Source organism: Desmodus rotundus, chromosome 9 (genome assembly GCF_022682495.2).
Source record: "Desmodus rotundus isolate HL8 chromosome 9, HLdesRot8A.1, whole genome shotgun sequence".
Classification (NCBI taxonomy): Eukaryota; Metazoa; Chordata; class Mammalia; order Chiroptera; family Phyllostomidae; genus Desmodus; species Desmodus rotundus.
In genome coordinates this window covers 62,109,877-62,131,321 of record NC_071395.1, presented here as the reverse complement: position 1 = coordinate 62,131,321, position 21,445 = coordinate 62,109,877, and the positions used below count along the sequence as shown (strand labels likewise).

The 21,445-nt window shown below is 57.7% G+C and overlaps 1 protein-coding gene and 1 long non-coding RNA gene across 7 annotated transcripts in view; one reads left to right on the top strand and one right to left on the bottom strand.

Moving 5' to 3' along the window:
• Positions 1 to 14,768, top strand: part of TOM1L2 (target of myb1 like 2 membrane trafficking protein) — a 133,561-nt gene extending 118,793 nt beyond the window's left edge. For 2 of the 6 annotated variants that reach the window (XM_045199173.3, XM_045199175.3), the window contains exons 13-16: positions 1,732 to 1,797; positions 7,830 to 7,889; positions 9,769 to 9,805; positions 10,783 to 14,768. In XM_045199173.3, the coding sequence (XP_045055108.1) occupies positions 1,732 to 1,797; positions 7,830 to 7,889; positions 9,769 to 9,805; positions 10,783 to 10,931 (312 nt within the window). In that variant the 3' untranslated portion in view covers positions 10,932 to 14,768. The remainder of the gene's footprint in view (positions 1 to 1,731; positions 1,798 to 7,829; positions 7,890 to 9,768; positions 9,806 to 10,782) is intronic. The other 4 variants (XM_045199174.3, XM_024565139.4, XM_045199176.3 and 1 more) reach the window with 2 other exon arrangements.
• Positions 2,741 to 21,304, bottom strand: LOC123480229 (uncharacterized). The gene is made up of 3 exons (XR_006656142.3): positions 20,401 to 21,304; positions 19,577 to 19,707; positions 2,741 to 2,972 (listed from the first exon to the last, which is right to left on the bottom strand). It is a non-coding gene; the product is annotated as an uncharacterized lncRNA (long non-coding RNA).
• Positions 21,305 to 21,445: the final 141 nt, after the last annotated feature.

The following is a 21,445-nucleotide window of genomic DNA, read 5'->3' as shown; positions in this document are numbered from 1 at the left end:
TTGTGGCTGGGAGGACTGGGACCCCTCACCCTCCTGACTTGATAGGAAGGCTCTGCGGCCCTGTGCACTGGCCACCAGGGGGCACAAGAGAGCCAGCACAGCGGCCTTGGTCTCTCAGTACCCTGCTTTTCCACAGAAGGGTGGGCAGTGCCACCAGAACCCAAGGCCAGGACTCCCAGAATCTGTGCAATGGCCATGGTTCTGGTTCTCCCATTACTTGGATTGTCCTCCCACCTAATCCAGGAAGGGCGTTTGGGAGCCAGGCTAAGGGCCCACCAGCACCCTGCCAGATGAGGGTGTCCCTCCGCCTGGCCCCACCTGGCCAGCTGCCCCGCCCTCCACCAGCCTGACCCAGTTTGCTTCACTCAGTCTCCAGGGCGTGCATGTCCATGCCAGTGCTGTCCTACCACACCTTTGTCATGGTCAGTGCCCACGCCTGGGTCCGAGTCCGGGAGACAGGACTGGCTGCCCCCCTTCACCCTCTGGGTGTGGCTTGGCCGGTCTCCATTGTCAAAGGTCTTAATGACTCCAGCATGTTTCCCATATGATGGTAGACAGGTGCTTTTCATGTTTACTGCTGGGTGGGGCAGTGCGGGCAAGCAGGGTTCAGGTAGGCTTTGTGTGTGTGTGTGTGTGTGTGTGTGTCTGTGTGTGTGTGTGTCTGTGTGCCTGTGCCTGTGCCTGTCTCTGTCTGTGACTGTGTGTGTGTCTGTGTGTCCACGTGCCCATGTGTCTGTGTGTATGCATGTGTCTGTACATTTGTGTGTGTCTGTGTCTGTGTGTCTGTGTGTGTCTGTGTGTGTGTCTTTATCTGTATCTCTGTGTGTCAGTGTCTCTGTGTGTGTCTCTGTGTCTGTCTCTGTTGTGTCTGTTGTGTCTCTGTGTGTCTCTGTGTGTCTGTGTATTCACACTGACTCGCGTGCATCTTCAGGTTATGCTGTTCCATGTACTGAAACAGGCTGGCCTGGAAATGGGAACTGGGTCAAGAGAGAAATTAAGAATACAATAAGGGGGTGTTGTATAGCCATACCTCCACAGTGCAACCGAATTCAGTTGTCTTAACTTTAAATCTTGGGTCATTTTAAAAAGATGGTGCCCTGGCTGGGTAGGTCAGTTGATTGCAGGTTTGATCCCCGGCTGGGACACATAGAGGAGGCAACCTATCGCTGTTTCTCTCTCCCCCTGTCTCTCTGTCTCCCCTTCCATCTCTTTCTAAACTCAATAAACATATCCTTGGGCGGGGATTAAAAAACAATTATTTAGAAAGGTAATATGCCCAAATTCAGAGTGTAAGAGTTTGGAAAAAGAACACATGGGTAACTGTGGAGGAAAAAGGGGAAGAAAAAGCAAATACGAGTTAGAAAAAAGTAGAAATGATTCTGTAAAAGCTGGTTCTTCGATAAGCTGGCCCTCTGCCCACCCTGGGAGCCCGCTTGTGGAGAGGCCACCCGGGGTGAACCCTGTGGCCTTGTGGAGGTTTTCCCAGTGTGCGGGAGCGGTTGGCTGAGTGTATGTGGCCCTGTTGTGATTCTCAGTTACTAAACTTCTATTTTCAAGGTAGGTGAGGGGGGCATACTAGGGGATGGGGGTGCGTCGGGCCACATATCCTTATGTGACAGATGATCGGCCCTGAACAGGGGCTTCTCTGTTTCCGTGAGATGTGCACTATTGCCTCTTTACATGGGTCTTGCTGTGACTTTTCTTTCTGGGACTTTTCTGTCCTCCATCCAGAAGAGAGTTAAAGGTGGGGACTCTGACCTGGAGCCCATAGACAGCTGGCTCATTACCCAAGGAATGGTGAGAGGTCACCAGCTGATCAGAGCCCTTGTCCCCGCAGCGCTTAACCCGTGTTACCTGCTAAGCCCTTGTGAGTCAGACAGAACAAGGCCATTCTCTCCTTCTGACCCGGTGCCAAATTTTCTCCTATCTCTGCATAATCTCCTTAAGCCACAGGCTTCTAGCCCCAGAAAACACCTGCTCTGGTTTTCTGCTGAGGTCTGTGCCCTGGGGGCTTTCACAGTCCGGCCGAGCACAGGTGCTGTGGCTTTCACTTGTCAGAGAAGAGACTCAAAGCTCCTGACCAGCTGGGGGAGCCCCTGCAGCCTGTGAACTTGGCAGTCCTAGGCTGATGGGCTCTACTCTACTACAGGATAGCAGTGACCTATGTCCACTGTGTCCCCCAGAGGGATTAAAGAAACACACAAACACAATAGGAACAGAATAAAAAGACAAAGCCACATAATTTAATGTCATAAACACACTACTCAGGAAGTAAAGTTTTTCTGGGACACGGGCCTGGGAGGGCCTTTCCTGCCTCATCTGTCCAGGTGGCCCTGAGCTGGTACCTAGAGAGAAGGTGACCTTGCTCCAGGCTGTGTGCCCCAGAGTGACTGTGGCCCTTCAGCGAAGCCGCAGCCCTCCCCGGCACCCTAACGTAGAGATCAAAGATCTGGGCGAGTGTAGTTGCCCAGCAGCAGTGGGGGCGGGGGGCGGTGCAGAGGAGAAAAAAGGAGAAAAGCAGTGAGATCAGAGAACTCTGCCTGCAGTTGGAGTTGGGAGACACTGGTCTCTTTCCAGGGAAGAAGTACCACTGACCCCTCTGGGACCCCTCTGGGCAGGCTGTGGCCAGGAGAGGGGTGTTCCGATAGGGCCACCATGCAAGGCAGTGGCCCTGCTGAGCTTTCAAACCATGGGACTTGGAGCTAGTGACCTTTGCACAGCCATGCGCAGGTGGGGCCAGTCCCCCTCTACCTGTCGGAGCAGCAGGCCCACCGCCTTGCTCTGTTCTGCACCAGACCCCATGGCCAACTCTTAGAGACAGGGCTGCCTGAGCCCCTCGTTGGCTGCTTCAGGACGGGCTGGTGCTTTGGCCCATATGTGTGGGTGGCTGTAGAGCAGGACTCCTGGAGACCATGTCCACTCCATTGTCCAAATTGGGAGGATCCAGCCATGAGTCCTCGTGCCTGTTAATCCTGCAAAAAAAATAAAATTACCTGAGTGTGGCCTTGGCAGCTGGGGGTGGTGCCTGCCCCTGCCCACACAGGCCACCCCCCAACTACCCTGTCTCCTCCTAGAGCTGCAGTCTCCGACTCCCTAGAAACAAGCCCCACTAACCACTAACCCGGTGTCCCGCCTGGCTGCAGTGTTTTTTGTTTAAATGATGTACATTAATTTGCTTTGCCTTATTTCCCATAGGGTAGAACCCCGAGTCTTTCCAAACCGTGCAGGTACAGATTCTTCATTTGGAAACTTTTTGTACTATTGAGAGAAACCAAAGGGCTCGCAGACCTGGCCTCACGGCGGGGTGGCAGTGGGAGCCCTGTGGGAGGGTTTTGCGCCTTCCTGGGAGGAGCACGCCTGAGCTGCAGAAATGGCTCCCGTTGCATTGGAAATCAGACCGCTAGGTTTCCTTGGGGATTGGGGCTGTGGGAGAAAGACCTTCGCTCTCCTGGGACTTCCAGCACCAAAGTTAACAGCTGAAGAAAGCTGAGAACCATCATGAGCCAGCCCGCCCAGAGACTGCTGGGGCGAGTGCTCTCCCACTCTCCTCCCCACCCTCCGGCTTGCCAGCCGCTTTCTGGCCGTGATTGGAGAGGACTGGCTCCCACAGGCTGGGTCCACCCAGGAAACTGTCTGGAAGTGAATGCCTGTAAGTTGCAGTAAGAACAGAAGTAGGCTAGTAAAAAGATGCTGCTATCAAAGCCCAGGTTTGGGGTTGGGATGGGGGCTCCCAGTCAGACCTGGAGGACCCCCAGATACCACCAGCCTGAGGTCAAATGGAGCACTGGCTGCAACCAAGCCAGTGGCAGCACTGCTTCCTTTTGGGCAGGTGACCCTCCTGCTCCCTAAGTAGAGTGGCCCTGCCTGCAGGCAAGTGAGGACCAGCCAACAGCAGAGAGCTCGCCCACAGCTATGGTCCCCGTCTGCTGCTGGCACCTACATGCCAGTTTCTCTTTGGGCATGGCTGATGGGCCGGGCACCCCTTGCTGGTGCCTCCACCGAGCCAGCCCTGCCCGCCTGTCCTCAAAGGGAGTTAGCTTGAGTCCCTGGTCTCTGTGGAGGGTGGCTTCTTTTATTTTTCTTTCTTCATATCTCTTTTCCCCTTTCTTTCTCCCTCCTCCAACTTACTCTTCTTCAAACCCCTTGGACCAGCCCTCAGCTCGGATAATGACCCAAGAAGATGCTAAAACCACAGCAGGACAGAGCCCATAGTCTCTTAGGGATAAGCCGGGCTGGTCCTCGTTTGATGGCTGAGAACCTGGAGGCCTCAGGGGCCCGGCGACATTTCTGAGGCCATGGGGCAGTAGCCTAGGCCAGTGTCCTCTCCTCTAGTCAAGGCGTCCCCTTCCATCTGCAGGGCCCTGGAGTGTCCTCTTCCTCCCTCGAAGTTCCTCCAGGCCCTGTGGGTGGAGCAGTGCACCCCGCCCATTCAGTCCCTCTGAGAGCTCGTGAGTGCGCTGTGAGGAGGGATTGCACCCTGGTGCGATCCTTACAGCCTTGGTGTAGAGGGGCGAGGAGCAGGAGGGTTCCGTAGCCGAGGTGGTGTGTCCAGCCAGCGCAGGCAGCCCCTGCCTTCTTCCACGCACCTTCACGGTTAGCCCGACCCTGGCTCCGGGACTCATGCCCTGAGGCCAAGCAACTTTCAAATTTTAAGGAGTCAATTCCAGTAATTTCTGATATCCCTGGGTTTCTTTCTTTAAAAAATTTTTTTTAACAACTGAAAGTTGATCTATTAAAAAGGTTGATTTAAACATCTGCAGTTGTGACTTCAGCCTTGACTCCTGGCTCACTACAGATGGAAGGAAGGGCCGCTTAACAGTCCAGAAGGGCCATGCAAGTCAGCCAGTTGCTCGTGGACCCTCATCCGAAACCCATCCCATCTCAGAATGCTCCCCACAGGGAGTTTTTGTCTGTAGTGATTTTCGGCATCCTGGTCGGCATCAGACTGGTCCTCCCACTTTGAGATCCTTTTCCTTCGTGCCTCTGATCGAGTCAGCATCCACCTTCTCCAAAGACCTGGCACTGTGGCCGGGTAGGACAGTTCTGACTCGGTGAATCGCCACTTCTGGTCCCACGGGGGTCTTTCCAGTCTTTAAAAGCCGTGGCTGGGGCACGGCTTCCTGACCATGTGTTCCTCCACAGAGCCAACAGCTGTGAGTCTAGAGCAGGAGTGGGCAGGACAGAGCTCTGCCCCTGGGTTTCTGAACTTCAAAACAGATACGCCTGCCTGGAAGTGAAGGGACTTGGAACCACGAATGGGGAATGCTGCCACCTAGCTAGGGTCCCATTTCACAGACGAGGAAACTGAAGCCAAGAATTTCCCAAGCCCCTGCCCTTCTGCCTGCCTCTCCACATGAGGCTCAAGGCTTGGAGGCTTCTTAGAAGGCAAGCCAAGCCTCTGGAGCCCCTGGGTGAAAAAGAATTCCAGAGGGAAGGGACTCAGCAAGCCCAACCTAAGTGAGCTCAGGACCCAGCAGGCCCAGCCCACTCTGGGCCTCGCCTGCAGGACGCCTTTCCATAAGCACACAGCAGTGTGGGGGGGGGGGGTCTAGGAGAGGGAAGAAAAGTGTTCCCGTGACCCAGCCTTAGGGGAACTTCCTTTAGGGGGGGTGAGGAGTGTCTCCAGTGTCAGTGTTTATTTTCTGAGCATGCGGGCTTCTCAAGATTAATCCTCAAAGGAGAAAACCTGGGCATGATCCCCGGCCACAAGGGACTTATTTTTGAACAGTAACAACAACAAAAAAGAAATTATAAGCAAAATCTGAAGGCTTGAGGCCCATGACCTCTTAATGTCTTTTCAAGCTTCTGCACACCCTGGGCAGCCCTGTCCGTGGGCCCTTCATTCCTCCTGGGCAGACGGCTGCTGGGAGATGGAAAGCCCTGCCTGCCCTCCAGCAGCTGCCATGGGCTGTTTTCTCCTTGGAGATGCGGCAGACCTAACTGAGCCTCAGTGCTGGGAGCCTGGCATGGCGCTCGCCCTCCCAGAGGCCTGATATTTTGACCTAGAAGCATCAAGGTGTAAGAACTGGCATGTCCTGTCCGGGGACGTGTGAAGGCAGAGTCCGGCCCCAAGCGTGAGGTGAGCCAGTCAGTTGCTCCCTGCAGGCCCTGCTGCTTCCTTTCAGTGGGGAAGGCAGGGCCGTTGTCAGTGCTCTCGGTCGGTCTGCTGGGCACAAGTGCCCTCCAGTGTGAGAGTCACATGGTCTTTGTCCCTAGGAGTCATTTCAGGGTGATTGGAGCTCCTCCATATTTTTTCATTGCAGCATTCTTAAGTCCTTAGTAAGTCAAAGAAAGAAAACAAAAGCAGGGAACCTCGAGCTGTTAGGAAAGCGTGTGAGGACTGCCCATGCCAGGCCTGCAGCCAGGCCCGAGCACAGAAGGCTGCTGCAGTTCTCCAGGGGGAGGGGTTTTTGGCCTCGCCGAGTGAGTATGTGAGGCTCGGGCCAAATCTCAGGCACCTGTTCAGTGTACATGGGGGCACTTCCCCATCCCCCGCCCACCCAGACCGGTCAGTGGCGGGTGTCTACCTCAAGGAGTAGCCTGTCACATCAGGGCAGGGCTGGTGGTAGGAAGTTGTCGTTCTCCTTTGTTGAGGTTGTGTTACTTTTTAGATCTGGCAAACTCGGAGATAGTCCTCTTACTGCTTATTTCATTCTTAGCCCAGATTGTAACATCGGGGCGAAGCCAACTCTAGACTTGGTGCTGCCGATTTTTCTAGAAATTGTGGGCTTGTGAGTGAGCCACTGAGAAGGCAGGTCACTTCTAGTACGGTCAGTCAGCTCATTCGTCCAGGCTGGGGACCACCATTTCATTAATGTGACTTCCAGGGGGTTAAAGGTTACCCTTGCTTCTCATTATATCTGACAGCAGCTGAAATATTGTAGCCAAATGTATTTTTAGAACACTGCCCCCAAGGCCCTGGGCTGGTGTCCCCATGTGGACCATGCTCAGGCACCAATGAGGTGCATCTCCGTTTGCTGGGGTCTGCCCCGACTACCGCTCCCCAGGCCCCGGCTGAACTTCATTCTGACTGCCCCAAGCCCCGAAGAAGGGGAAAGGCTAAAGAAGCCATTGCACTCAGACCTCCTTAGTCGCCTGAAGAGGCACGAAGATGGCCAAAGCCCCGTGGTCCCTCCCTTTGTCATTGAAACCTCTGTTCTTGTTCTGTCGATGGTGAAATGTGCTGCCTTGTGTAGGCCACACCCAGACCCCGGTATCTCTCTCCTACTCAGAGATACACCAGGACACCTTCCAAAATAGTCTCAGTGAGCACACCGAGCCCGAGTGGGCTTGTGGGGCTGGCTGCAAAGCCACCTGACCACCCAAACCCCAGCTCTGGGCAGACTGCCCTCCCCAGGGGCCCCAGGGGCCACTGGTGGCCCCTGAGTCACCGCACCCCCAGGCACTCGGTCAACAGCAACCAGACAGCACTCCTGCAACTGCCATCACCAAGGAGTTCGAAATCGGCCTGCAGAAAGCGGCACACTGCCGAGATTAGACGGCGCTTTGCAGCCTGGTGTGCGGACTCACACCACAGTCAAAAAGTTCTCCATTTCAAGAACGTGTGCTGCCCCTCCCTCCCTGCCACTGGCTAGTCCTGCTTCTCCGAACCGGCCTCCTCACCGCTTCCTCCTCTGTCATTTCATGTGGCTGCCTCGTGTTGCCCACGCCTGCTGTGCCAGTGTAGTTTTTGTTTTTATTTTTGTTCTTGCTCTGTGTATGTTTTGGTTTCATTTGGGGGTTGCTTTTGATGATTTACTTTGTTTGGTGTTCTGTCTTCCCTCGCCTGGCTGTGCGGCTGCCTGGCCCACTGCTTGCCGCCTCCATAGATCCCCGTTGCGCAGCCCTCTGTCATGGACGACATTGAGGTGTGGCTCAGGACGGACCTGGTGAGACTCGACTTTTCTCTTTCAAGTGGTGGGGTATGGCAAGGACAGGCCTGGGGACAACCCGAGGGGGCTGCCTCCCCAGGGGTTGGTGGAGGAGGGAGGCAGGGGCAGGTGTGGCTCCTGCAGTCTCTGGAGACCTGGAGCCTCGCAGCCGGCCTTCCACCCACCCCCCTGGCCAGTGGAGGCCAGCTGTGCGGAGGACCTGTGAGCCCAGCCCCTTAGCCCGCTGGCGGCGAGGCAGAGCTGGGGTGCAGGTAGTTCCAGCTGGCTCCAAAACATGCTTACGTTTCCCCAGTCACTTTCCAATTTCAGTTGTGTGTGTGTGCTTGGGTTCTTTTGTTTTTTGTTTTCTTTCTGTTTTGTTTTTTGTAGAGGGGCTTTTTGAGGGGGAGTTTGTTTTTTGCTTTTCGTTTCTTTCAACTGTGACATACACACAAGAGGAATGGGGTATTAAATCCACTGCTGTCTCCCTTCCCCAGTATCTTCTGTCTTGAATTTAAGAGAACCCCTTCCCCAAAGACTGTTGTCTTTGTGCCCAGAGACGGGGCAGGGGTTGAGGACATGTGTGTCTGCACGTGCCGCCGGCCCTGAGGAAGGCAGGCGTCAAAGCTGGCCCCTTCACTCGTTGCAAAGCACTTTTACTCTCAGCCATCTGTGCTGCAGGTGGGTGGGCATTGTTGGCTGATGGCTGATGAAGAAATGCACTCTGGAAAGGAAAGGGGCTTGCTGAAGGTCATGGGCTGGGACTGGCTGGATTCTTCCCCAGACCTGGAGATAACCTCAGCTCTTGCTCCTTAGCTGCCTCCCCAGAGTCTGAAAGTCCTTGAATCACAGGGCCAGCCTAGCTGGCTGTGAGCTGCCTGTGGTCCCCACACACACAGGGAGCAGACCTGAAATAGGGCTTCCCACTGCTTGGGGCCACCTCCCTGAGGGCCAGGTTTCCCAGCAACACTACTGGCCACCCAGGTGCCATGCAATGCAAAGAAGAAAATGCTCCGTTATGCCTTTACCAAGGGAGCGCCAGGAAAAGGGATAGCTCCTCTCACAGCAGCAAAGCAGGAGGAGCCAAGGCACTCATTCCCCAAGGGTCATTTCCCCAAGGTCCAGAAAGGGGGAGAGACCTGTCTGGGAGGACTGTGGAGCGGGCCAGCCGCAGAGCAGGGAAGGAAGCCTCGTCTCCTGCTCAGCCCAGGGCCTTATCTGCATCCCTTCTGGCTGTCTTCTCGTCACTGTCAGCACAGTGGGTTCTCAGTGGCCACTGCGTTCTCCCACCAAAACCAAGTCTGACCCCCTCATTACTAGTAGGAGACAGAGCCTCCATGGCTCCACAGGAGTGGTAGCGGTAGATAGAATCTGGGCCACAGGACAAGGCTGGCGCAGCTCCTAGGTGGCCATGGGACATGGCTCCCAGCCAGACAGTGCTGTGGCCAGGCGCTGCCTGGTATCAGGCCCTGTGCTGTAGCTTCATGGCTCTGGCCCTTTCAGGCTTTCTGTGGTCCCCAGCTATTGGCATGGACAGTGACTTCCCAGAAGCCTGCAGCTGGCTGCGAAGCAATGCTGAGTGGTAGAGCTCCTGGGGGGGCCCCTCTGGGAGAGATGGATGTGTAGGCACAGGCCTTCCATGGTCCTGCCCCCCAGCTCAGTCCCGACAGCCAGTTTGCACCTTTTTTTGGATTTTTCTTTTGGGCCCTTCTGGAGGATCAAAACCTAGAGCCTCTTCAAGTGGTTTTTGCTTTTGCTTTTTAAAAAACAGAGCTTGTGTTTCTCCAATAAGATAAGCAGTACTTGGCTATTATAGAACTAGGGATGGGGAGCCAGACTGCGGGGGTAAGGGGTGGGCTGGTGGAGTCCTGATGGGCTCTCTCTGCTCCTCCCACAGAAGGGCGACGACCTGGAGGAGGGCGTCACCAGTGAAGGTACGGCGGCCGGCCACGGCTTCCCAGCACCCCACCCGCTGGCTGCTCTCTCCCAGGTCCTGGGGTGCACAGGGCCTGGCACTCCTGCTGCTGGGCACCATCTGGTACCTGGCCTATGCTGGGCCCCTTGGGCAGGACCTCTCTGACTGTCCCATCCTAGCCTTGTGCTGGCGAGGGAGGTGTCACAGAGAGCTAGTGAGCAGTAGGTACACGTTGCCATCCCATGTCAGCACGACCCCAAAACCTGTGCTCCTAACCAGTCTGTCCCACCCCCAAATGCTCAGTCCAGCCAAGTGCTGTACAGTCCACAGGTCACATAGGGACCTCCCCAGGCTGGGCATCCTGTGGCCTCCCTCCGGGGTCCAGCTATATGGGTCATATGGGGAGGCCCCCATCACAGACCCCACGCCCCCCTCCCTCTCTCACCCCCTTCCATCACACCCTGTACCTCCCCTCAGCCCGCCAGCCTTCACTCTGCATGGTCTCCTCATTCAGCCCGACCACTTAGCCAGGCCCCCTGCAGGCACAGGACCCTGCTTTCTGGATGGGGAGGCGGCATTCCCTGCCAAGGTTAAGTAGGGCCACCCCTCCAGCTCTCCCTGCCCTGCTTCCAGTGCTGACCGGCAGAGTGGAGAAGCTCCCAGTTGCAGAGGACAGGAATATAACTGTCCTCGTCCCCTACGCCCGCTCACATCTGGGGAGTCCCCTGCTCATCCTGGAGGCAGAGGCAGTGATCCAGGCCAGGCCCCAGGCGGCAGCACACCCAGAGGCTCTCTGGCTCTGGCTGCTTGGTCCCCTGTAACTCCCTGGCAGGTGGCCCAGACCAGTGTAGCCAGGGTGGGCACTCATGCTGGGGTGACCCTGTGGGCACGAGTGGGTGGCACTCTGTAGAGAGCGGGTAGGATGTGGCTGTTTGAGCCTCAATACGGGCCTGGCCCTCCACCAATTCTGGCTCATGCCTTGGTTTTGTATTGCAGAGTTTGATAAATTTCTTGAAGAAAGAGCCAAAGCTGCTGAAATGGTTCCCAACCTCCCCTCGCCCCCTGTGGAGTCCCCAGCCCCAGCCTCCAGCACCCCTGGCCGGAAGAAGTCTGAGCGATCAGAGGACGCCCTCTTCGCCCTGTGAGCTGGTCTGCGGTTTGGCTCCTCAGATGGCAGGTCCCTCTTGTCTCCACCCCGTCCACACCAGCCACTGGCCCCTCCTCCTGTCCCCAGCCAACCACGCAGCCCTGTGGCCCTGCACTGCTGTCTCCATGGAAATGCCACTGTGTTTGCTCCCAGGCCTCCCACTGGTCAGGACAGCTTTAGCCACCTTTTCTCCCGGTGGTAGGTGGTAGGACAGTGTCACTGTAGCCCAGTGGGCGGGCGGGGGGGGGGGGCCTCCCACCCACAGGCTCCCTCTGCTCATGGTCCTTCACAGGAGAATCAGGCAACAGGGCCTAGCCTCAGGCAAGGTCACCTGCCCACAGAGAAGGGGGTCAGACCCTGGCACCTTCCTCCATATGCCCCTGCCCCTTGCCTGGCTCAGTAGGTCTCACGCTGGCCTGCCCTCCCTGCCCCTCTGTTTCAGAAAGGGCTTGTCTGCACCTGCAGGCTCTGTCTCCCTCCTGGGCTGCTGCTCTGGGCACGTGTCACCTGGTGGCATGTGGCATGCTTCGCACTTTAGAAGGCTCTGGGGTGCCTCTGAATGGCGGCTCTCTTCTTGAACCTCTTTGTGACTCAGCAGCTGAGCCTGGGACCAGCGGCCCCTCTGGCCTCACACACTGCTGGCATTGGGGGAGGGCAGCGCCCAGCTAGTGGGACAGGAACACAGCACCCAGCTAGTGGGTGGTGGCCAGGGGGCCTGCCAATTAGCTCCTGCAGAGAGAACACTACCGAAAACCAAACTGCCCACACTACACGCTCCCTCCCTCCACTGCCGTCTGTGGAGGGCTGCCCGGGAGCCCTTGCTTTGTGGGTTTGTGAGCATGCTGGGCGGGGGACTTCGGCCTGGTCCGTGGCAGCCTCTGGGCCCCCGCCTGCAGGGCCCAGCTGCATACAGCTTTGTGCCATGCATGGATCCAAAGCAAAACTAAGGTCTCTGTTCTCCTTGGCATGGGCCTGGGCCTTCTCCGCAGGCTGTTCTGACATCCTGACCTCCTCCCACCCCAGGTCCCCCGAGGCCACAGATTTGTATTCTCTCTCCAAGCCAACCAAGAAGGCTGACAGCCTGGGGTCGCCAGGGCCTGTGACACCTGCTCCCATCCTGAGCCCTGGCTGCCGTGTCTCTGGCTGTGGGAGAGGTGCTCCAGGCTCAGCCCAAGCCAGCTTCGGCGTGACCCCGGCCTGTGCTGCTGCTGCTGCCCCCAAAACAAACAGGCTGCGCAGCGGCTCCGCACCACCCCGTGGTCTCTGGGGCCCAGGCCAGCACTCTGGCCTACACTGCCCAGGTGTCAGGGTCAGGCCTGGCCAGGCCGCCATGTGCTCCCACCCTGAGGTGCGGTCAGCCTTTCCCACCTGGCAGCCGTGCGGGAGGAGAAGCTGGGCTGACGCAGGTGAGTGCTGCGGGCTCTGGAGAGGAGGTCAGCCAGCCGAGGCCACCATGCTAAACCCCCATGGGAGCAGTTCTGGTGGCAACAAGGCGCTGCGCACCCCAGAGCTCCAGGCCCAGTCTAGCACCATGGCAGCTTCCTCTGGAAAGGAGGCTTTGGGATCCGGCTGGGGTCCATCTGGCAGGACCAGCTAGAGACATCACACTGCAGGTCCTCAGAGGGCACCCAGGGAGCAGCTGGGGACTCTGCCAGACCTCCATTCTCCCTCACCCTGGCCCAGGCTAGCCCACACCTCTCCTCACGTTCCCTGAGGGCAGAGGCCCCAAGGCCAGTCTGGGCGTTAACACTCTGGAGTCCAAAGGCTTGACCTGAGCTTCAGAGGAGGTGGCTGGGGTGGCAGTCATACCCAGCAAGCGCAGTGAGCATCCCCAGCCCTTTCTTGCTGATGGCCAGGGCTCGCCTTTGCCAGTGTGCCAGCCTGTGCCTGTGGGAAGCCAGGCCTCAGGTGGGCAGTCCTGCAGGAGCCGCAGCCCGACGGCAGCCATCCAGTGTCCTGTGACAGAGGAGCCAGTCTCCATGTCTTGTGGGAGAGGAAGTCTCCACAGACCAGGGTCTGAAGGGTCTGAGGGGAGAGCAGGTTCCTGGCACCAAGTGAAGCCGAAGCCTGCTTCTGCCTTGGGAAACCCCAGCACAGCCGCTCCTAACGTCCACGGTCCAGAGCCGCCCCCAGCCCCAGCTGGGTAGCAGGGGCTGGTGGACTCCTGCGGGCTGGCAAGAAGGCATTGCTCCATACACAGCAGTGTCACCTGCCTTCCTGGCCTGGAGCCACCCCTCCTGCTCATACGTCACCTCCAGAGGCAGCCTGCCCCTACATTGAAGCAGGTGATGCATGCTTGAGGACTGCACAGGAAGCACGGGTAGGCCCAGGTGCCAGTAAGGGAGAGGGTGCTGCTCAGCCCTTCCTGTCCTGAGGCCATAGGCTCCCTGGGCTGAGTCCCCTCCATCTTCCATCTGGGAGCAGAGCCCCCCTAGGACAGTGGGACCCTCCCAAGCTACCAGCCTCTCCACAAGTGTTAGAAATCACAGATAAAGTGTGTACTTAACGACACTAAATTATTTCTGCAATTCCTTATAAGCACTAATTGTACCTGATTATAGGTTAAATATTTATTTTGTCAAAGTACTTTGTTGGGGACATGTTTAACCTTTTGTGTGTTCATTTTGTGCTGAGACGTGGAACCTAACCATCTCCCCCGTCGGCCTTTCTGGCTGTGGGCCGAAGGGACGGCATGAGGTGCAGTCTGACCCAGGGTGCTGGTGGGCCTTTGGCCAGAGTGTCCCTGCCCAGGGTCCCAGGCACGCAGCAGGGATGCCAGCTCTCATCAGCATGCGTGGGATGAGGGGGTTCGGAGCTAAGAGGGCTTGTTGCTGGCCTGGGCTGGGGACGGGGAGGGGACTGGTCATCTCGCCTGCCCTCCCGTCATCAGCCCCGCAGTACCAGTGGCCGTGCTGCCTGCCCTGGCTTACCGCCCTTCCCTTGCTCACTGGGGTCCAGAGCAAGAGGTCCTAGGAGGCATGGGACCTGTGCTGTCACTCGGCCCCTCATCTAGGAGAGTGGCAGCAAGGTCTGTTGTGGCCACTGGAGAGCCACAGACACTGACTCCTCCAGGGTCACTGGGGCAGATGTCGCCTGCTGCCCCACTCTCGCTCCTTCTCTTCCTGCCACCACTCCCCCAGTGCGCCTCTCTGGACAGGCTCACTCAGTCCAGCCCAGCGTGAAGGGGGCGGTTCCGGGAGGCTGAGGGCCAGCCAAGGAAAGGCGCCCCGGAAGAGCACTGGGCTGGCAGCCTGGCCTCGTGCAGCCTGCCATCTGTCTCCTGTGAGAACCAGGGCCCCTCTCCCCTGTCCACCCATAGGGGAAACAGCCAGCTTCACCACCCATGGCTAAGGGTGTGTGCACCCAGAAGATACCCCCGTGGTACCCTGCTCTCCCAGTGCCTAGCCTGCCCGTGGGACCCAAGCCAGTCTTCCCCTGTAGTACCACCCACCCACCCCCACAACTTGTCAGCCCCGGGGTCACACTGCTTCTCTCCTGGAAAACCTCCAGGCTCTGCTGGAGAAAGAAGGTTGGATGTTTGTTTCCTCAAGTTTGCATTTCACTTGTGAGGGCTCTTAGGATTGTTGGGGACTGCTGAGGAAAGGAATGTGTCGAGTCTGTTGTCCAGTCACCCCCAAGGTCTGGTGCTGCGTTGCTGTCATGTTTCTGCAGGCAGAGCCAGCTCTGGAGGGCAGGTCAGTGCGCAGGAGGCTCAGCGCGACGCCAGAGCGCCCGCCCGCCCACTGGTTCTCCTTCCAAATAGTGTCTTTTGAGTTTGGGTTCTTGCATGTAAAATATTACACAATAAACAAACAAAGAACTGGTTCCTCTGTGATCTCTGGAGTGGGCTGTGATTGTCCAGGGGCTGACCAGACCCGACCACCCATCTTCTTTCAGTGGGAGCTGCCACAGGTCCCTCCCTGATGGCGGGGCAGTCTGGGAAGCCCACTGCAGGCCTGCCGCCAGGCCCAGCTGCTAGGGCCGTCGGGCTGGAGGAAAGTCCCCATGCCTGGGACATAGCCCAGTTTGGGAACACTGGTCGCAGCAGTTGTAAAGCCAGCACAGCTTCCTGGAAGCTCCAGAGGGGGGCCCTGGCCCTGTGTCTCATCCCGGTCCCCATGTGTGGGGAGGCCCTCATCCCCACCTGGGCCATCTGACACCTTGAGCAAGCAGGCCTGAGATGCCACCACAGCTGGGCTTCCTGAACTTGACTGGGCCTTTGAATCTTCTATAGAACTTGTGTTAGGTGCTTGATTTGACAGCTGCCACTCCAAGCGCCCCCCACCCCCAGTAACAGTTTTACTGAGATGTAATTCACATGGCATATAGTTCACTAGTATGAAGTACTGTCCAGTGCCTGCAGAATTGTGCACAGTGAATTTAGGGCATTTTCATCATCCCGAAAGAAGCCTCTACTCTGGAGCAGTCACTCCCACTGCCCCACCCCCCCCACTCCCTTTTAAGAAGGCCCCTCCCTCCTATGCTGGGAGCCAAGCACCCTGGGCACTGCTGCCAGGTGGTGTCCTCCAGAAGCCAGCTCCTACATGCCCTGCGGGGGTAGGGGCTGTGGAAGCCATAGGTGCCTGCTCCTTTAATCTCCACCTCCCTGGGTTGGAGGACGGACCTCAAGTGGGGTAGATTCATTAAGTACTCGGGTAAACCTGGGATCGCTGCAGAGGCATCTGCCCAGCCACTCTCGTGCAGGCCAAGAAGTGAGGTCTGAAAGGAGCCGTGCGCTTGCCTAGGGCTGCATAGGGGTGGGCATGAAGGGCACTGTCTCCGTGGCCAGCAGTGAGGCCGCCCACCCACTCTGAACCCCAGCTCCCCAGGGGTGGGTAGCTGAGGGGGAGCTGTCCTGCCTGATGGTAGGAGGCAGAGGGGGCAGAGTTAGAGGGTCACACTGGGACAGCCTAGGCCAGAAGTGGCAGCACTGAGCTTCGTTCAGCCAGTTGCCTCCAGGGAGCCCCCGCCCATTTCTAGCCAGTCAGTGGGAGACACAGACCCCCTCTGAAGCATAGAGACTGGTGAGCCCCAGGCCCTGAGAATAGAATGGAAGGTGTGCATCCTGAGCCCTTGCTGTGCCCCCGGCCCTACTGAAGTACTGGGGGCGCCCAGAGGGGCCTGGGCTGTGCCCTGTTCCGTGGAGAGGGGGCTGGACCTGAGACCCACCATGGACTTGTGCTTTCAGCCTATGTCTCTGAGAGCCCACTCTGGGCCAGAACAGGGGGCTTGGGGCCTGGCTCAGTTCCCAGGATCAAGGGCACCCTGCAGTCAGAAGCACTGGCACCCCTTCTGGGGCGGCAGAAGGGAGGCTGGGGGGGTAGGAGGCCGCCAGCCACAGGCAAGGGAGAGTGACCATGTGACCGACCCTACCCAACCGGCCAGTCTCCAGGGCCGGCCTGCAGAGCCCTGGCGGGCGCTCACCAAGATGCATCTTCCCCACACAGCAGCAGCTGTGGCTTCAAAGGAGGGGTTGGTGGAGGAGGCCCTAGAGTAAAGTTAAACAGGGTCAGCTCCTATGTCCCAGATGAGGGTAGTTTGTAACCCTGACCCGTGTATGTAAGGCATATTGGGACTTTTTTGGTTGTGGCACAAACGGGTTTGACGTCACCACCAAGAGAATTCACAGGCACATGGAACTGAGAAGCCATCAGGGACAGCTGGATGTACGTGCTCAGGGGCCTGGTCAGGATCTGGCCTCCTCTCAGGCTTTGCTGTTCCACGTGGCTGCCTGAGGCGCCCGCAGCTCCAGCCTGGCTCTCTCCCAGGAGTTTCAGCAGGAGCCCCAGAACCACCCCCCACCCCCAAACCAGACGTTTTGCAGAGGCAGGAGGAACTCTGGGGAGGCACGAACAATCCGTGGGCAGTGCAGTGTGACTGGAGAGGGCCAGGGATGAGTGACACACCCAGGGCATCCCCCACTCCCCACCCCCAGCCCCATGCTCCTTCCAGGTCACCCGCTATGCCCTGCTTGTGGAGCTCTTGGCTCTCCCCAGAGACCCAGGAGGGCCGGCAAGGGCCCTGCCTGCTGCCCCGTGGAAGCACTGAGGAGCCTTTTCTAACCCGCCTCTTTTGTAAGGGTCTCTTTTTTTTAGAGGCCTTCAGTAGGCATGAGTAACCCAGAGATTCCAGATTATTTCAGAGGACCCCCTGCCCATTCTTGCTGGTTGGCCCCCTGAGAGCCCCAGCCCAGACCTCCAAGCCCAGGGAGCACAGTCTCTGCTCTCCGCACTAGGGAATCAGCCACATGTTTCTGGGGACAAAGTGGACTCCTCCGTCTGGGGCTGTCTCCTCTCCCTGCCCCCTCCCCATTCCCTCTAAAAGCACCCTGCCCAGGGCTACAGGTCACACTGTAGGTCCCTGAGCAAGTCACTGCCCTCTGTGGTCTTTCCTTTCCTGACCTGTCAAAGCAAACCACAGGTGGTAAATCCACTGCTCACACTCACTTGGAACAAGGGAAGTGGGCTAGGTATGAGGCCCGGGGCTGCGGGAGAGCTCACAGCCCTGGCTGGCCGAAAGGGTGCCCAGTGACGGAGCCCAGTGCCACTGGTAAAGTCTACACTGGACAGTTAATTCAAGATCAGGACCCACATATAGCTGGATTCAGCCCATGATGCCTGGGGTCCCCGTTCACTCTCCCTGCCACCAACTCCACCCAGCCCATGCTATGAGACCCCCTCAGTGTACACTTGGCCTCTCCCCAAATAGCCAGTTAGCCCCCCAGAGGACAGATGTCTCCCTTCACTCGTCATGTGTGTGACCCTCAGTCCACACTGTGAGGCAGCTCTGGGCTTCGACCAGCTGTGTGTGGAGGGTCTAGTGACTGACTTGGGATATAACCCTGGAGATGACCTGGAAAGGCTTGGAGCTAGAAATAACTTGCCCAGTGCACAGCAGAGGCCAATCTGGAATGAAAATACAGAATCATCCATGTCAACCGCCACCTGGTTCCATTGTGTCCAGATGGAAAAGGGAGAGGAGGGGAACCCAGCCAGGGCTTCAGATGTCTCTGTGCTTTGGCCCCCTCAGCCATAACCTGGGTAGGTCTGGCTTAGCTACTGCATAAGTGAAGTATAAATGGAAGGTGGCAGGGTCTCCAGGGGTGGAGAGGGGTTTCAGTGGCCTCCTAGGCCATGCCCAGGGCGGCTAGGCCCAGCCTCCACTCATACTGGGCAGGGCTCAGCACAACTGGCCTTGTTGAGCCCCTGCCTGCGCCGGACACCTGCTCTGAATGGCTTGGAACCCACAGAAGATGCTTCTCATCTCTAAGACACTCAGAAACACCTGGGTGAGGAAGGGAGCAGATGTGCCCCACCCCCAATCCCACAGTTGGCAAAACCAAAGTCATGCAGGGAGGGGCCTGGCTTTTTGACCACATCCCCAAGGGTGGGGGCCTTGGAGTGGAGGGTGGGGCCGCCTGGGTCAGCCCTGCCCGGGTGTCCAGGACACACCTGGCGGCAATCCCAGCCAAGTGTCGGGCCTGGAGGCCTTGCTGAGAAAGCAGGCCCAGCTGGCTCCAGACCCTGCCAGCCAGTGCCACGGCCCCTCCCCACCACCCAGGTTGAAGAGGCACAAGGCATGTGACCCAGGGCCTGGCTCCCAGGAGTTTCTTGATGACGACACGTCACCCCATTCCAGGCAGGGAGCCTATTGGCTGTGCCAGGGCCTTTGGGGCAAGGCTTGTCTGGCTCTGTGCCCCAACTCCCCCTGGGTCTCCAGTAGCTGCCCTGCACCAGACTGCTGAGTGGCAAGCCAGCCCAGCTCCCTGGGCAAGTCGCTTCACTTCCCCCTGCCTCGGTTTCCTCATCTGTAAAATGGGAAAGACAACAGCCCACTCCTACACTGTTGGGAGGACTGAGTGGGTTAATGTGGGGAAGCACCCAGTGACTGTGCCTAGTGCAGGCACAGCCAGCAGCGTCACTGTCAGCCGGGCTGGGCCCCACCCCTCCCAGGCACACCAGGACAGAAGGGTCCACCACCACAGCTTGTGCCACCCAGTGCCCTGGCACCTGTTACTTGGGTGAGTTCAGCTCTCCTAGCCAAGAGGGGCCTGAAGAGCTTGTGTGGGGAATCTCAGGATCTTTGAGGGGGAGGAGCCACCTCAAAGAGAAGCAGGTTCCTCTGATGAACAGCAGCTCCCAGCCCGTCTTTCCCCGCCCTCACCTTGAGGACTGCCCTGGGAGTCCCAGGCTGAAGAGCAGTTTTGTATCTTCGGTGGCAAAGATTTAACACTCCCTTGCCCATCCCCTGTCATGTGTAAAGAGGCTTCTGCCAGGCCTCAGTTTCAACGGGTGTTTCTAGTCTGGGCTTTAGGTCTCCCGTTGACTTCACCTTACCCTCTCCCCTAACTCCTGCAGTTAGGTGTGCACACTGAGCCACACTCTTCACATGCGTGGTAAACTCATTCAAAGGGCAGTGACTCCAACACGCCCTGCTTGCCTCTGCAGAGTGGTTGTAGGGAGGGTTATTCCCATTTTAGCGGAGACTCAAAAAGGTGAAGTAAGTGGCTCCAGGCTACACAGCAAGTCGGTGAAAGAGCAGACTTACTTCTTGACCGTGAAGGTGTTCTTTGGGCTCACTCCACAGCCCCTCCCTCCCCACTCCTCCTTGGGAAGGGCTGTTAGAATTTTTCAGGGAACTCACCAGATTGCCAAGGTCTCCTGGGGGGCCAGGCCCTGGGTGGGATTCCTGAGCAGGGCCACTTCAGTAGGGAGGTGTGGAGTCTCCTGTGGCTCCTGGCCACCCCTGTTCTGGGTAATTTTCCACAGCAGCCACTTCCAGGAGGGGAACAAAGACAGCAGGATGTCCAGGCTAAGCCTCAGGGGCTTGGGCCTTCAAGGCTTCTCTTGGCCCAGGGTACCCCCCCCCCCCCGCCCCTTTTAAAGTACACCACTAATTGTACTCTGTTGGGAGGGTGTGGCCAGACAGATTAAATCTGGAATCCGAGCAAAGTGGTATTTGGGGTGGCATGACTCACTGAGGCCAGGGGCAAAGAGGGACTGGGGTCTAGACCTCTGACAGTGTCCTTAGCTGCCCTTCACCAAGGGCGCCTTTCTCTGCTTACACACCTACAGGGGCAGGAAGCTCACTGTCTTTCCATTTTCAGATACCTGAATATTACTTCTGGCTTTTTAAAAAAAATTTTATTTCCAGATTTTCAAGAGTGAGGAAAGGGAGGGGGAAAGAGAGGGAGAGAAACATCGATGTGCGAGAGAAGCATCAATCGGTTGCCTCCTGCATGCCCCCAGCCAGGGACCCAGCCTGCAACCCAGGCACATGCCCTGGCTCTGAATCAAATCAACAACTTTTCAGCTCGCAGGCCAGTGCTCCATCCACTGAGCCACACCAGCCAGGGCTAATCTTCTATTTATTGATTTTAGAGCAAGAGGAAGGTGGGGGAGAGAGGGAGAAAGAGAGAGAAAGAGAGAGAAACACTGACTTGCTGTTCCACCCACTTATGTACTCACTGTGTGTCCAGAGCAGGGACTGAACCCCAAACCTCAGCACATCAGGATGGCACTCCAACCCACTGAGCCTGCGGCCAGGGCAGTTCTGGTTTGTCTCAGTCCACCTCTTTGGGGTCCCTCCCCTGCCACTTAGCTCTGTCCCCAACCCAAAGAGCCCAGGGTTCAGTCTCCAGGCCTGTCCCCAGCAAAGCTGCCTCCTCTGACTCAGCACAGCCTGTCATGATGCAAAGCAACCCAGCTCGGGTCTAAAGCACAGTCTGCCTCTTTCTTGTGGCCTCTATCCTGGCTGCTCCCAGAGACAAGCACCAGGTCTGGAGCCAGGTAGCCCTGAGGCCCAACCCTGTTGCTGTCCCTAGTAGCTGTGTGACCTTGGCAGTTGGATCCTTAGAACTCTCTGGGTCTTCCTGTCCTGGGTACTGAAGTGAGCCCACCTTCAAGGGCTGGACTGGGCCAGGTGGCCCCCAAGCCCATGGGCTGTCCCCACAGCTTGATCTGGGAGGAAAGCAGATTAAGTCAGGACGGGAAATTCCAGTTCCTCGCAGGCTGACCTCACAGCCCAGCCCCCTCCGTGTCATCACGAACATCGCCTCCAACCTGGGGACAAGTATCATCAGGCTCCTGTTCCAGCAACTAAAGCTCAGAGTGGCGATGTAACTGGCCTGAGGGCACACAGCAGTTGTTACAGCTATACATCGGACGAGTCTTTCTTGCTCTAAAGAGCCAAATCTAGAAAGTGAAGTTTGTCGGAACACCTCTGTCCTCCCCCCAAGTCTAGAGACCTCTGGGACGAGCCCAGTCCTGCGGCTTCCATTCAGCCCCTTTGCTTGGTGCTGGAGAAACTGAGGCCGAGAGGGGCCATGGCCTGCCTGAGCTCCCGCAACAGCGGTCCAGAGGCAGCGACGCAGAGACTAGGTAAAATGAATGACTGCAGGGTTCTCCATCGGGGGTCGGTCTGCCGGGCGGACCCGGGGCTGGGGGCCGGGTCGACCCCGGGCCGAGTCAAGCTCTCCCCAGGTGGGGCGGGGCCGTCCAGCCCGGGGCGGGG